This window comes from Sorghum bicolor, chromosome 3, assembly GCF_000003195.3.
Source record: "Sorghum bicolor cultivar BTx623 chromosome 3, Sorghum_bicolor_NCBIv3, whole genome shotgun sequence".
In the NCBI taxonomy this organism is placed as follows: Eukaryota; Viridiplantae; Streptophyta; class Magnoliopsida; order Poales; family Poaceae; genus Sorghum; species Sorghum bicolor.
Window position 1 is genome coordinate 52175027 of NC_012872.2, and position 13610 is coordinate 52188636.

The window sequence follows — 13610 nt, forward strand, 5'->3', positions numbered from 1 at the left end:
CCCATTCATAGTAGTCACATAAAACAGGTCGAAGGCATCGATTCTCAATCCCAAGCTAAATACGCGCGTTTATTTTTGATCCTGCAGTGTAAAACCCTTTTGCAAATAACGTACTGCATTTCTCAATCCTGTCAAACTGAAAACGTGTTCTTCACCAAAGAAATCAAACAAGCATATAACTATATCTATCAATGGAAAGTATTGGAGTGGGTATTTCTTTCATTAACCGTGCACAAACAGGCTGCCGTTTGTTTGTATTGTGCTAAATAACACAAAACAATAATCAACAATATTGCGTTAAAATACAAAAATATTTTCCTCCATCATTTGGTCCATTGTTCCTCACTTGTACCATCACTTATTTTGATCACTGTCACTCTCATTTCCTAATTTTTGGTCCCTTGATTCAACATCTTTTTAGTCGAGCGTGATCACATGTGCAACGCAACTTGGCACGAGCATGTTTAGCTAATCCTTTATCTTTTTAACTTCACAAATATATACAATTGCTACATATTTAAGCTGACTTAATCTCCAGCCAATTTCATGTACGGTATCAACCCTTTATTTAGGCCTTGTTTAGTTGGCAAAAATTTTCGTTTTTGGCCACTGTAGCACTTTCGTTTTTATTTGACAAACATTGTCCAATCACAGAGTAACTAGGCTCAAAAGATTCATCTCACAAATTACAGGTAAACTGTGCAATTAGTTTTTATTTTCATCTATATTTAATGCTCCATGCATGCGACCAAAGATTCGATGTGACGGAGAATCTTGAAAATTTTTGAGAACTAAACAAGTAGCACTTTTATTTTTATTTGACAAACATTATCCAATCATCTAAGCTTAAAAGATTTGTCTCGTGATTTACAGACAAATTATGCAATTAGTTTTTATTTTCATCTATATTTAATGTTTCATACATGTGACACAAAATTTGATGTGACGAAAAATTTTAAAAAGTTTTTGGTTTTTGAGGTGGGGCTTAATTAGCATTGGGGGAAGGCTTCAGCTTTCGCTTCTGAAGCCAAAACGAAGCCCAAAGAAAAAAAACGATGAAACCAAAGCTACTGCTACTGCCAACTGGTAGCCACACAGGCGCTAGTCAACCGACGCCGCCGGTTGGTCGGATCCCTCTCCGCCCTCCTCTACTCACTCCACTCACCTGCCTGCCGCGCACCAGTCACCTCTGCCTCTGCTCCGCTTGCTGCGGCCGGCGGCGTCCGCAAAGCTTCCTCCGATTCGACCCCGATCGGGACACGCGTTCTCCATGGCGGAGCAGCTCAGCTCATCCCAGGATGCCCCCAATCGCCGTGAGCACCCCTCTTCTCTTGATCTTGTCTTACTACCCCTGCCGTGAATTGTGATTGCCAGTAACATTTCTCGGAAAAGATTACTGGTGCTCCGGCCCCGGACTGTTGAATTGAATCCATGTGGATGTGGTTTGGTTTCTGAACAGCTGCGCCGGCACAGAGGGTACTGGTGACGAACACGCATGGTGAGACTCTCGTCGGCCTGCTGCACCACATGGGGTCCGACAAGGTTGTGGTGCTCTGCCATGGCTTTAGAGCTTCCAGGGTATATGTTGATGGAGAAATTTTGCTTTCTAATCTTTGAAGATATGACTGCGTAAATATTAATTGTTGCGTGTTTTTGTGCATGCTGTTCATGTAATTGTTATTGATGTGGCGAAATTTGACGCTCTCTTGCAGGACGATAGCCTCATTACTGATCTTGCGGCTGCACTAACAAAGCAAGGGATTAGCGTGTTTCGTTTTGATTTTAGTGGAAATGGGTAAGTCGACCGTGGAATTAGGGATTCATCATCCCCTTCTGTGCATGTTTTTGTAAATATTATTGTAGTGTTTCTTCATAAAGTCACTGCATCCATTGCTTCCAAATTTCTCTTCTGTAAAAGATGGGCGTCACATGGACTGAATGGAGCTTCCTGTTTTTGTGTATATACTATTACATAAGTATCACTTGAGTTTGGTACTGCATTTGTCTCTGAGATCTGCACTTTTTTCAGATAAATCAACAGTGAAGCATTTGTAAAACAGTTATTTCTGTTTGAACTCTCTGTGTTGCATCCAAGTTATTTGAATTTATATTGCTTGCTACATAGTCTGTAGTTTTTTTAAACAAATTCATAATATGTAGCTTTTAACAATACTCCATAGTTTGTTACTATAATTTTTAGTTACCATGCATGCTCCATAGTCTCAGTTGATATGATGCTTTTGATTGCACACTTTTCAGAGAAAGTGAAGGTGAATTCCAGTATGGCAACTACAAGAAGGAGGCTGCTGACTTGCACTCTGTTGTCTTGTATCTTCGCCAGGAAAAGTACAATGTAGCAGCAATTGTTGGTCACAGCAAAGGTGGGTTATATGCATCGTTTGGTTGATATAATCATGGAATTCATTATTCTTTCCATCACGTTGTTCCATTGGGTTCATGTCATGGGTAAGCCAAACGTCCAGAAGCTTGCAATATGATTACATACAATACAAGTCAAACATAGAGAAATATTTCCTGTATTTTTGTGCATTAATGCATAACCTTGTACATCATTAGTATTATTCAGAATAGGAAACTGCGATGCAATCAACTGGCAATCAATCGGAACCTATCAGGTTAATTTTCATATTGTTATATGCTTTGTTTGTTAATGGGTTCCTTTCATAGAAGTGTTAAAGAGGTGCTTTGTTATCCTTAAACGCAAGCAAGAGAAAACAAAAGGTTCATCCTTGTCTCACCAAAAGCAAGCTGTAGCTGCCCAGCCATCCTTCTCATGCTATTTACCCTGCAATTGTCTAGCCATTTGGAAATTTGGGCATTAATTCTGCATCTCTTTTTCTTCAGGTGGAGATGTGATGGTTCTATATGCCTCTATCTACAACGATGTCCCCATGGTGGTTAACCTTTCTGGTCGATTTAATTTGGAGAAAGGCATTGAAGAGCGCCTAGGCAAAGAGTTTATGGATAGAATAAACAAAGAAGGCTACATTGATGTCACAAACAAATCAGGTATGGGAAGATGTCTGACCTTCTATATTGAACGCTATGCTAAACACATCATATCTTCTGTCTGTAGTTTATTTATCTTTTATGTGCATCTAATAACTGCATATCTGTTGCGGTGTAGGAAAGGTTTTGTACAGAGTGACCAAAGAGACCTTGATGGAACGACTGAGTATTGATATGCACGCATCAAGCCTTTCCATCAGCAAAGAGTGCAGGTTATCAGTTTACTTAGGCATAATTTTCCCTTCATGTAAATTAACAACCAAGTGGCCAATTATTGCAGCACACAATCTTCATTCTTTTGTGACCTTGTAGTTTCTGTGCACTCGTAGAACCAAGAATAGTGTGTGTGTATTACATTTGTTAGCTAGTTCATCAGTGTTGTAGAATAGAATCCTCACAGAAATTATTATTGGACTCTTTGCCCAGGTTCTTTACAATTCATGGTTCAGCTGACGAGATCATACCCGTGGAAGATGCATACGAGTTTGCAAAGCTTATACCAAACCACAAACTGCGTGTCATTGAGGGAGCAAATCACTGCTACACTGCTCACCGTAGAGAACTTTCTGATGCTGTAGTAGAAGCCATCACATCCAGTGAGGTATATATAGACAAACAACAACTCAACTTCGATGCTTGGAATGTGTTTCAGCAATGATAATTGATATCTTATCCCGGTGACTGATTTCTATGCAGGCAGGGGAGACCAAACCCTAGAGCAGATGCATAACGGCGTCCTCCTCCAGCCTGCTCTTCCAAGCCTGCCATCTCATCACCCCAGTCACCTTACCTTATTATAAAGGCTTAGATTAGACATAGACAGACCCTGGTTTTGCTCCTCCATCTGTCGCTTTCTGAGAAATTAAATATTTTCAACTTTGATGAAGTATATACAAGAAATTATTAATATTTATGATATATAATAAGTATCGTTAGATTAATTATTGAATATATTTTTATAATAAACTTTAGAGATACAAATGTTGCTAATATTTTCTACAAATCTAGTTAAACTTAAGAAAGTTTGATCAACATATCAACATAAAAAATCCTGGTTGATGCATTGATCTGCAGTCCTGCACGCACCCAGGCACCCCTGGTATAGTGGTGTTTAGTCGAGAGCTAGTGGATAGAATTAATAGAAGTGAACCTGTAACGAGCTCTCGACCTCTCGTACGAAACGACACAAAAGGCTCTGCTTGCTGACTGCTGAGCCTCACTGGATCCGGCACAAAGAAATATTCCCCGCTGCCCCGGTCGAACCAGCTGGTGTTGTCTTCCCACAAATTCTTTCGCAACAGCTTTGTGACGCAATGCTAGCAAGGCCTTGTTTAGTTTCTGAATAAAAAAATTTTAAGACACTGTAGCACTTTCATTTATTTGTGGTAATTGTTGTCTAACTATAAACTAACTAGACTTAAAAGATTCGTCTCGTCAATTCCGACCAAACTGTACAATTAGTTTTTATTTTTATCTATATTTAATACTTCATGCATGCGTCTAAAGATTCGATGTGATGTAGATCTTGAAAAATTTTGGATTTTTGGGTGGAAATAAACAAGGCCCAAACGTCGATGGAAAACAAGTTACAAGATGCTCAGTTTCAGTGATTCTGAACTATTAACACTGATATGTCGCAGTGTCCAAAGCAGTAGCCATTTCTGCTGAACGCCTGAACCATGAACACGCCGCCACCACGAGACAATTTGTACCCTCTCCGTTCTTAATTATAAGATATTTTAGTTTTTCTAGATACATTATTTTTAACAAAAATGCTATGACAAACCCATGTTTTTCGTGGTTTTTATTAGGTGTCCTGTAGCGTGGGTAATGCTGGACACCTAAGCAATATGGTGTAACTAAAACCTTGTGGCGTTGCGACGCCTCAAAAACTATGTGCATATTATTAGTATATACATATACTCCTATGTCTAACATCTGATGATCAATCCAGAACATGTAGCCACAAGTAGTCTGCTGAAACTTCATCAGTTATACAACAGCGACATACAAGTCCTACCAGGAGTTAGATATTTATAGGAATTCTTAAAGCACATACCAGTAACATCATATCAAACCTCGTTTCAAAAAAAAAACAAAAAAAAACACTCAAACCTGCAAGGCATGAGTTTTTTCGGTTCAGAAGATAATGCACACCTAGTACCATGCAAGTCTGTGTCGATTATTGCCCTAGTATTGAAGGGTCCAATTTGGAGCTGTACCGCTCATGTCCACCAATGGGAATAGGTGTATGACCAAGTGTTAAACAGTCTGGAATGAACATTCACCTTGGAGACGTGGGCTCCTCAGCCTTCATTACAAGAAAATTTCTGTCATACGGAATATCTGGACATACAAAAAAGTACAGAAGATAAATTTCAAATACCTTAAACCCCATCGGACGTGATGAAATCTACTACTGCATCAGCAACTTCTTTGCGATGTGCGGTGTAGTTATGGTTTGCTCCTTCTATGATATGCAGTTTATGGTTGGGTATATGCTTCGCAAACTCATGGGCATCTTCTACAGGTATGGTCTTGTCAGCTGAACCATGGACAGTTAAGAACCTGAATAGAGACAATAGCATGTCTGAAAACCTGTACAAAATGCGAGCTATTCTAGCACAATGGAAACTTAATGAGAAAAACACAATTTGAACTTCCTGCGAGCACAGATGAAACACTAATGTTCAGGTACTTATCTTTTTCTGCTTGGAGTATAAACATGAGGGTCATAATGTCTGAAATGGTTTCCATACCTGCATTCCTTACTTATGGAAACACTTGCAGCATGCATATCAGTATTAAGCCGTTCCGTCAAACTTTCTTTGGTTACCCTGTAGTTGACATGTTCTACATTGGTTCCAACGCGGTCAAAATACACATATGAAAGTGAATAAGTGATTACACAGCAAGAGCTACCTAAACCCCATTCATACCAGATTTGTCCTTGACATCAAGGTAGCCTTCTTTATTTATTCTATCGATAGACCCTTCCCCTATTCGTTCTTCAATGCCTTGTTTTAAATCAAATCGGCCTGATAAATTAACAATTTTGCTGACATCATTGTAAATAGAAGCATATAGAATCACTACATCTCCTCCTGCAAAAGGAAAAGCAGTTTCACTGAGTCAAATTTCCAAAGTGATATGTTTATCATTCAATAAGATATGGGAACTGAAGTCACTAAAGAAAGATGTGGTAATATACAGGAAATAATGATCAAACACAAAGTGTGGCAAAATAGAATACCATCAACAAAAGGAATCTTGTGGATTTGCTTAACTTAGTTGCTAACACTGGAAATCTAAACCAAAACTAAATGTTAAATACAATGGATAAGATATGCTTAATGCATTTAACAGAACAACAATACATTGTAAGGAAGTAATAACTACACTTTTCTCTCGACTGCGCAAGAGAGCGTAGGTAATAACCAACATCAAAACTTCTTAAGAGTTTCAAACAAGTGCAAACCCATAACAAGTTACTAGGCCCAAATAGACGGCACAAGTAGGTTTTTGTGTTATCATAACTCTAATAGTACACTACATGAGCAGAATTTTCTTACTTCTTGAGATGCAAATTCTGGTTTAACTGAACAAACTCTGCTAGTACGTTACTGATAAAAATTCAATGGAACCCACCAGCAAAAATGATGCATGACCAAACTACTAAAGAAAGGATAAACATCACCAACCTTTGCTATGACCAACAACAGCTGCTATATCGTAACTTTTTTGATAGAGATACAATACGACAGAATGCAAATCGTCAGCCTCCTTCCTGTAGTTGCCATACTCAAACTGACCTTCGCTTTCTCTGTGTACAATTAAAAATATATCACCCAAAGGGAGGTTTATATGGAATGCATTCATGTCAAATATAATGTGGTACTTTAACTCTTTAGGGAATGGTACTGCAAAATCATGTATCAAGCAACAGGAACTTAAACAACCACATAAAGGAAAAACCAACAGGTACATACTTTGATAATTTGCTAGGGACATCTAACAATTTATAGAATATATATGTAAGACTTTACATAACAAGCATGCAGAGCCAAAAAATTGGAAAATGATTTAGTTTTAAGATAACAAACAGGATGATGTCACAATAAAGAAAATTTTCTATAGTTGCTTCAATAGCTGGTTAACATTGCTGGTGACTACACAGTTCTGGAGGTGCAGCTTACCCATTTCCACTGAAATCGAAGCGGAAGACACTGATCCCTTCCTTTGTCAATGCTGCCGCTAGGTCAAGAATGAGGCTGTCATTCTGGAAATGAGCAATAAATTGCATGTGGCAGCTATAACTATTTTAAAAACATTAAAATGTCTGGCATTTCCCAAATAAAGTAATAGTTGGGTCCTTTGCCTGCAATTAAGGGATACATAAATATCTTGAAGGCAACAGGGTGTATTTACCTTGGAAGATATAAAACCATGGCACAAGACCACAATCTTGTTTGATCCGGTGTGATGCAGCAGCCCCACAAGCCTCTCACCATGTTTGTTTGTTACCACAACCCTTTCTTGGGAAACAGCTGCGCAGAGGTGGTTATGTTGTTCAAAGTTCAACAGAGTCTACTCAATACTCATGTACAAAAATAGCATTGCAGCTTGAAGGAATCGTTTCTGTAGCTTCAAAACTATTCAGTTATACCCACACCGTGTAGTTCGAAGCACATCCACATGGAAGTATGGAACAACAGCATCCACTTGAAGCCCCAGTTCTGAACCCAGCTAGAGCAAGATTTACTCGATGGGTGAGGCTGGCACACAAGGCATCATTCTCATGCGTCATAGAAGGTAAACTTAGTAGGAGTTTTGTTTATTGGGCTGCTGACTAGTCACTAGCCAGGTGCTGAGGTTCATCCGCATGCATTGATCTAACCAGACGCTGAACAAAACTGTAATTTTGAAGCGACTTTCACACCAACAGTCTGCAATTACCAAGTACAGGCATACTGATCCCGGAAGGACACGAACCAATTAAGTTACAGGGGCGAACCCCAAACATGGAAAAAGGAGGTGCGGTGCGGTCAATCGATGGCGTAGCGCGCAGGGGTCTTACGGGGACTGAAGGCGTCGTTGTCGTTGGTCTTTGCCATCGCGGGGCCTGGCCGGTGTCTGCCTCGGGGTCGGGGATTTGCGTGGTCGGAGCAGAGGATGGCTCCGGAGCCGACAACAGCAGCAGCAGGAGGAGGGGTTCGTCTCTGGTGAGGACGAAAGGGAGGGGAGCCAATCAAAGGCGAGGCTGTGGCGACTCGGGGAGCAGGGGAGGCAGGCTTGTCGAGTATAATCAAAGCGCCCATAGTCATTCCCCAACCCCTCAAACTAATGGCCCTGTTTTATTCTAGCTTTTTTTTTTCTTTTTGAAGACGAGTTTTGTTATACTCCCTCCCTCCATCCCAAATTGTAAGTCATTCCAAGAATCTTAGAGAGTTAAACTTTTCTAAGTTTGACCGAATTTATATGATAAAATAATAATTATATGATACCAACTAAGTATCATTAGATTCTTCTTAATTATTCCAAGAATCTTGGAGAGTCAAACTTTTCTAAGTTTGACCGAATTTATATGATAAAATAATAATTATTATGATACCAACTAAGTATCATTAGATTCTTTCTTAATTATATTTTCATAGTATACTCACTTTACGTTACAATTCTTAGTATTTTTTTCTATAATTTTGGTCAAACGTAAAAATGCTTTGACTCTCCAAGATTCTTAGAATGACTTACAATTTGGGATGGAGGGAGTAGCTTTTATGCAAAGTGCTTCTATGAGAAGTTGTATCAACTGAGAAAAACATGGTTAGATGTTTTAAAGTACAAAGGTCTGTTTTGGTACACCTTATAAAGTGTTTATTGCTAACATATAAGCTAAAATTAGAAGTCAAAAACATATTCTTTTAGGTTTTTCTGTCGATGCTTCTCCCGACAGACCTTTTTTATATACTAAACCACATAAATTGGATCTATTTAGCTTATTTGACTATATTGTTTCTCTATTTATGTAGCTTTTTCAGTGAAACTATACCAATACAAGACTGAAATAGATAGAAAAGGCGTGGTAAGACAAAGTTAAAGAAAGGATGTTGAAGGTGTGGTAAGAAAAAGTTGAAGAAAAGCATGTTGTTTGGCTTTTAGTTTCAGTTTGGGTTCTAAATGGCTTGATGTCACTTGCCAAGCTCCAATATCATGTGGTGAGGTACGAGATTGCTTCGATTCATCTAGGAGAAACCTCGAGCTTGATTTTTATGATTTGCTTAAAAAGAGAATATATAGTTAGAAGAAACTTAAGGCCTTTGTGGCCTCCTCAACAACATCGTTTGCATAACTTGGTTGTGTTGTCAAATCTCAGGTTAAATCATTATGCCAGTTGCACTTATTGTTGCAATTATTTGTTTGGATACTCACTTTTGCGTTGACTTTAGGGTTGCAACTTGATTTGGTCATATGTGGCTTCTAACTACAAGGAATAGCTCTACTCCACCTATAGAAGTGTGGTAATTTGGAAAAAAAATCTAGACCATTTACTTGGAGATTTCGAGTTGATGCTAAACTACATAAATTACAAAGATTTCTGCATAACCCCCACACTCCTGGACAAATCTACGGAACTTCCATAGTTCTATTGATCCACAACTTTGAGTTAGATAAGTTTTGTTTTATAAATTTATCTATTAACCCACACACCTCCTTCCCCTAAGTGTAGAAGTTCCAACAAACTATCAAACTTCTGCAGTTATTGATCTAATGCTTTGAGTTGATTTTTTAGGTTTAATCTATTCATCCTCCTCCTTTCTAGACATTAGTTATCATTAGCCATTAGTTTTTTGTTAGATATATGTGTCAAATATTATGTACGAGTTTGGTTATGCTAGGACTTTGAGTTGTACTCCCTCCGTACCTCAATTAACTGACGTTTTGGGCAACCTTAGCATTTTTGCAAAAGTTAACGTTCTGAAGCACAGAGAGTAAACTTGACACGCTTGCCCCTAGCCGTTGTCGCGCCCGTCTCTTCTGATGTCGCTGCATTGAAGGCACGCGTGCCCTCCTCGGCCCGTGCGCTGCTAGTTGCGAGGCACAAAGCAAAGCAAGCGTCAGCTAGATTGAATGAGTGACAGGCATGTCCTGGCCCATTGAATGCGAGCGAGCGAGTCGAACTGAGACCAACAGCCTCAGGCTGCAAAGGTTTCACCAATCAAACTACACCAAGTTACTGTAGAAGAAATACCTGCAATACTACTCCCTCCGTCCCCGAAAGCTTCAACTCCTAGAATCCGTGTTAGTCAAACTTTTCTAACTTTGACCAACTTTATAGAAAAGAGTATCAATATCTATGACATAAAATAAGTATCTTACGAAAATATATTCTATAATAAATTTAATGGTATTAATTTGGTACTATAAATCTGTAACATTCCAAAAATTCACACTAAAAAAATCACTCGCATTAAAAATTATTTTCAAAATATATTTTAAAAACTATAAAATAATTTGAGCTCTATAGTATCTCCATCTAATCCATCTATATTTTTCGCGCACAAATAACAGCGAGTACCAGCAAGCTTACATGCAAGAAAACATAGCAGTGCACCTACACGAATATATATCTCATGCATGCATGCATGCAGGACGAGCATGCACCGTCCATTTGCATGCACCTGCATGCAAGGACACGGTGATTATGCACCGTCCATTTACATGCATCGTGCATGCAAATTAGGCACCGACCATGCGCTACAGTAGCATTTTTAATGGCACGCAGCTGAGTGCTTTGGCCTATAAAAAGCCAGCCTCGGGTGCTCACTCTCACCACCCGAGAAGCACGTTCATGGCTCACTCACTCTCACTTCGCGTATACCGTATACGGCCATACGCACAAGCCGAGCTCGACTGTCGTCGCAAGACGAGGTGAGCAGCTCATGAGCATCTCCTTGCTCTTCTTTGTCTTTCTGTAGTATTTTTTCGGTATCTCTCTTTGTACTTGTCTGTACCGGTTCACTGCCAAGAACTCCACGAACTGAACCATGACATACAGAAGAGCTCTAATGACCCCTGCTAATTTCTCTCTAACCATACATGCGTGGGCCATAAGCATTAACTCCACCAAATAGTACATGCATGCATGAACTACCAGCCAAGCAAATGCCCACGTGAAGCATCTATTTCTTAATCACCGTTAGCCTTTTTCGCATGATTAAATTCCGGCTATTTTACAAATACCACATGCTAACTCTGATTTTAATAATTCTTTTTCCTAAATTCATCTAAAATCATGATCTACCTCCCATATTAATTTCATGACTTTTGGAGCTCATTTTAATTTATATGATTATTTATTTGTGCCCGTTGTCTGTGTCGTTCGTCGCGTATTTTAGTTGACGGAGTGAACGAGCCAGAAAACGAGAACGTTGGAGACGAGTACCGCGAGTTTGACGTCGAGGACCCGGACTGTCAACAAGAGTTTGCTGAGGACGCCGACGGAGGCAAGTCCAACCGATCCCCTTTGATGCATATTGATCCTATTTTTAAACACAACCCGTAGAAGCCGTTTTAAATATTGCATGTACAATATATGTACAAAGTATTTTCGCTGCTTAGTTAAAACCTGTTGAACAGCCATACTTGAACTGATATTACTCGATAATTGTCTTGTTCAAACCTAAGAACAAATAATATGCTATGACAGAAATATTATTATTTAGTATGCTTAGGACTTGTTACTCATCCTGGATACTCATCGCTATATTTTTCAAATATAATGATTTTAAAAGTAAAAGGTGTGAGTGGTGAAAATAAATTGTGGGTATTGAGAAAGGGTTAATGAACAAGTTATAGATGTGATTACTATGGAGATGGGGCGGATGAGATCTCTTTGGGGATGCCCTGGTGTTGTGGCTTATACCTTGCGGGGTTAAGCGTGAAGATATCCGCCTTGTCTCGATTAAGGACTGAGTTGATGATTCATCTTGCCTAACTCATTTATCGTACAACCACTCGCCTTGCATGGGAAAGGCTTAGTCTAAACCCCTCTAGTTAGTTTGGCAATCACCTGGAGGCAGGTGTGCAACGGGACACTAAGTGATGTATGTGAAATTATGGAAATGTATGAAAAGAGCTTTGTGAATTATTGTGGTATCATGAGATGTGGCCTTAGTGTTCCCGTGGTGAGCGCCATTACTTAGCTATAGAGGGTAATGACTTTGATGGATCTGTGCTTGCACGACGGTGTAAGTTATGGTATCCTACTTGTGGGAAAAGTGTACAACCTCTGTAGAGTGTAAATCTATCTGGATAGCCGTGTCCGCGGTCTCGGACGGGTTATGGTTTGGTTTCAACAACTAGATGGGTTGGTATGAGTGAAAACATGAGAGTGAGTGTGATTTTGGAAATAAATGGTTGACTGCCATTGTGTTGTGGGAACAAGGGTTCAACAACACTTAAAATTGTGATCAAACTCCATTTTCAGAAATACTATCATATGTGGAAAAGAGGTCTTTTACAACAGTATTTGTGAAATAAAACCTTATATGTGTAAAAAGATAGCTTTATGCAAATGAAACTAAGCCTCATCCTTGATTTATCCATATGCATATATATTGTTCTCCCCTTCCGTAGGGTAAGGTTGGATTTGCTAAGTACTTTGTACTCACCCTTGCTTTATTAAACAGAGGAAGATCCGGACTTCGATCCTGAAGTGGCGTTCGAGTAAGGTCGTGTCTGCACCCAACTAAGCCTGTGGCATTGGGACTCGTCAGATGTTCGATTGTGATATCGTTTGTTTCTGGGTCCTTTGGACCTATGTTGTATTTTGGTGTCTTATTATTATAGCGTGCCTTCCTTGTCCACGCTTACCGAGACTACTGCGCTGAAACTTATCTGATGTAATAAATGTGTTACTAGCCTCCTGGGACTAGTATTGTATCACATTTGAGTTCCTGGTTTACCAGGGGCGCTTCAGGTGGTATCAGAGCCGTAGTTGGCTGTAGGACGCGACCTTAGGCTTTTCTGGACCAGTATTTTACTAAATAAACGTATTTTACAAAAGTTCTTACCCTCTTCCCTCTATTTGAAAAAAAATATTTACTCTCATCTATGTCTCTCAGATGGCAGAAGGAGTTTGGACCAGCAGTTACTGTCTAAGTGTAGAAGGCTTTCCCAAGCTCTTGTATGCTACCATGCAGAAACTTGGAATCAAGGATCGCCCAGAATATGAAGGCAGAGAATATGAAGAGCATGAGACCGAGCGGTGCGAAGTTACTATCTATATTGGGAAAAGTGAGGACTTCCCTAACATAGCTGAAGCAGATACATATCAAGCCGTCATCCGCAAAGCCTTGAGGTACCTATGCCAGATCTACGAGAAGCCCATCACCCGTACACCCATGAGGTTCTTTCCACCCGATGAAAAAGACTGACCAGTTTGGAGGACCCGCATAGAGCTCTTGTAAGGACGTTACTCACTTGAAGATGACCCAACTGTGGTATTCATGACCACGTACCTTCTTGCTCTAGATAAGCAATATGATGAGCAGGTCTCAGAGTTAAGGAAGTGCATCCAT

The 13610-nt window shown here is 39.6% G+C and overlaps 2 protein-coding genes across 3 annotated transcripts; one reads left to right on the top strand and one right to left on the bottom strand.

Moving 5' to 3' along the window:
• Positions 1059-3968, top strand: LOC8078211. Its single transcript, XM_002455789.2, has 8 exons — positions 1059-1313; positions 1460-1578; positions 1713-1795; positions 2260-2381; positions 2866-3030; positions 3149-3242; positions 3457-3631; positions 3727-3968. The coding sequence occupies exons 1-8, from the start codon at positions 1271-1273 to the stop codon at positions 3745-3747; spliced, it is 822 nt and encodes a 273-aa protein (XP_002455834.1). The 5' UTR covers positions 1059-1270; the 3' UTR covers positions 3748-3968.
• On the bottom strand, positions 4976-8349 carry LOC8078634 (non-haem bromoperoxidase BPO-A2). 2 transcript variants are annotated; one of them, XR_002451432.1, is made up of 8 exons: positions 8108-8349; positions 7459-7577; positions 7227-7309; positions 6732-6853; positions 5970-6134; positions 5790-5867; positions 5417-5598; positions 4976-5341 (listed from the first exon to the last, which is right to left on the bottom strand). XR_002451432.1 is itself a non-coding variant. In XM_002457993.2 (8 exons), exons 1-7 carry the CDS (start codon positions 8142-8144, stop codon positions 5418-5420), a joined length of 801 nt encoding a protein of 266 aa, XP_002458038.1. In that variant the 5' UTR covers positions 8145-8345; the 3' UTR covers positions 4976-5341; position 5417. The 2 variants fall into 2 exon arrangements, 1 of the variants encoding a protein (XP_002458038.1); XM_002457993.2 differs by having other exon boundaries at positions 5790-5883; positions 8108-8345.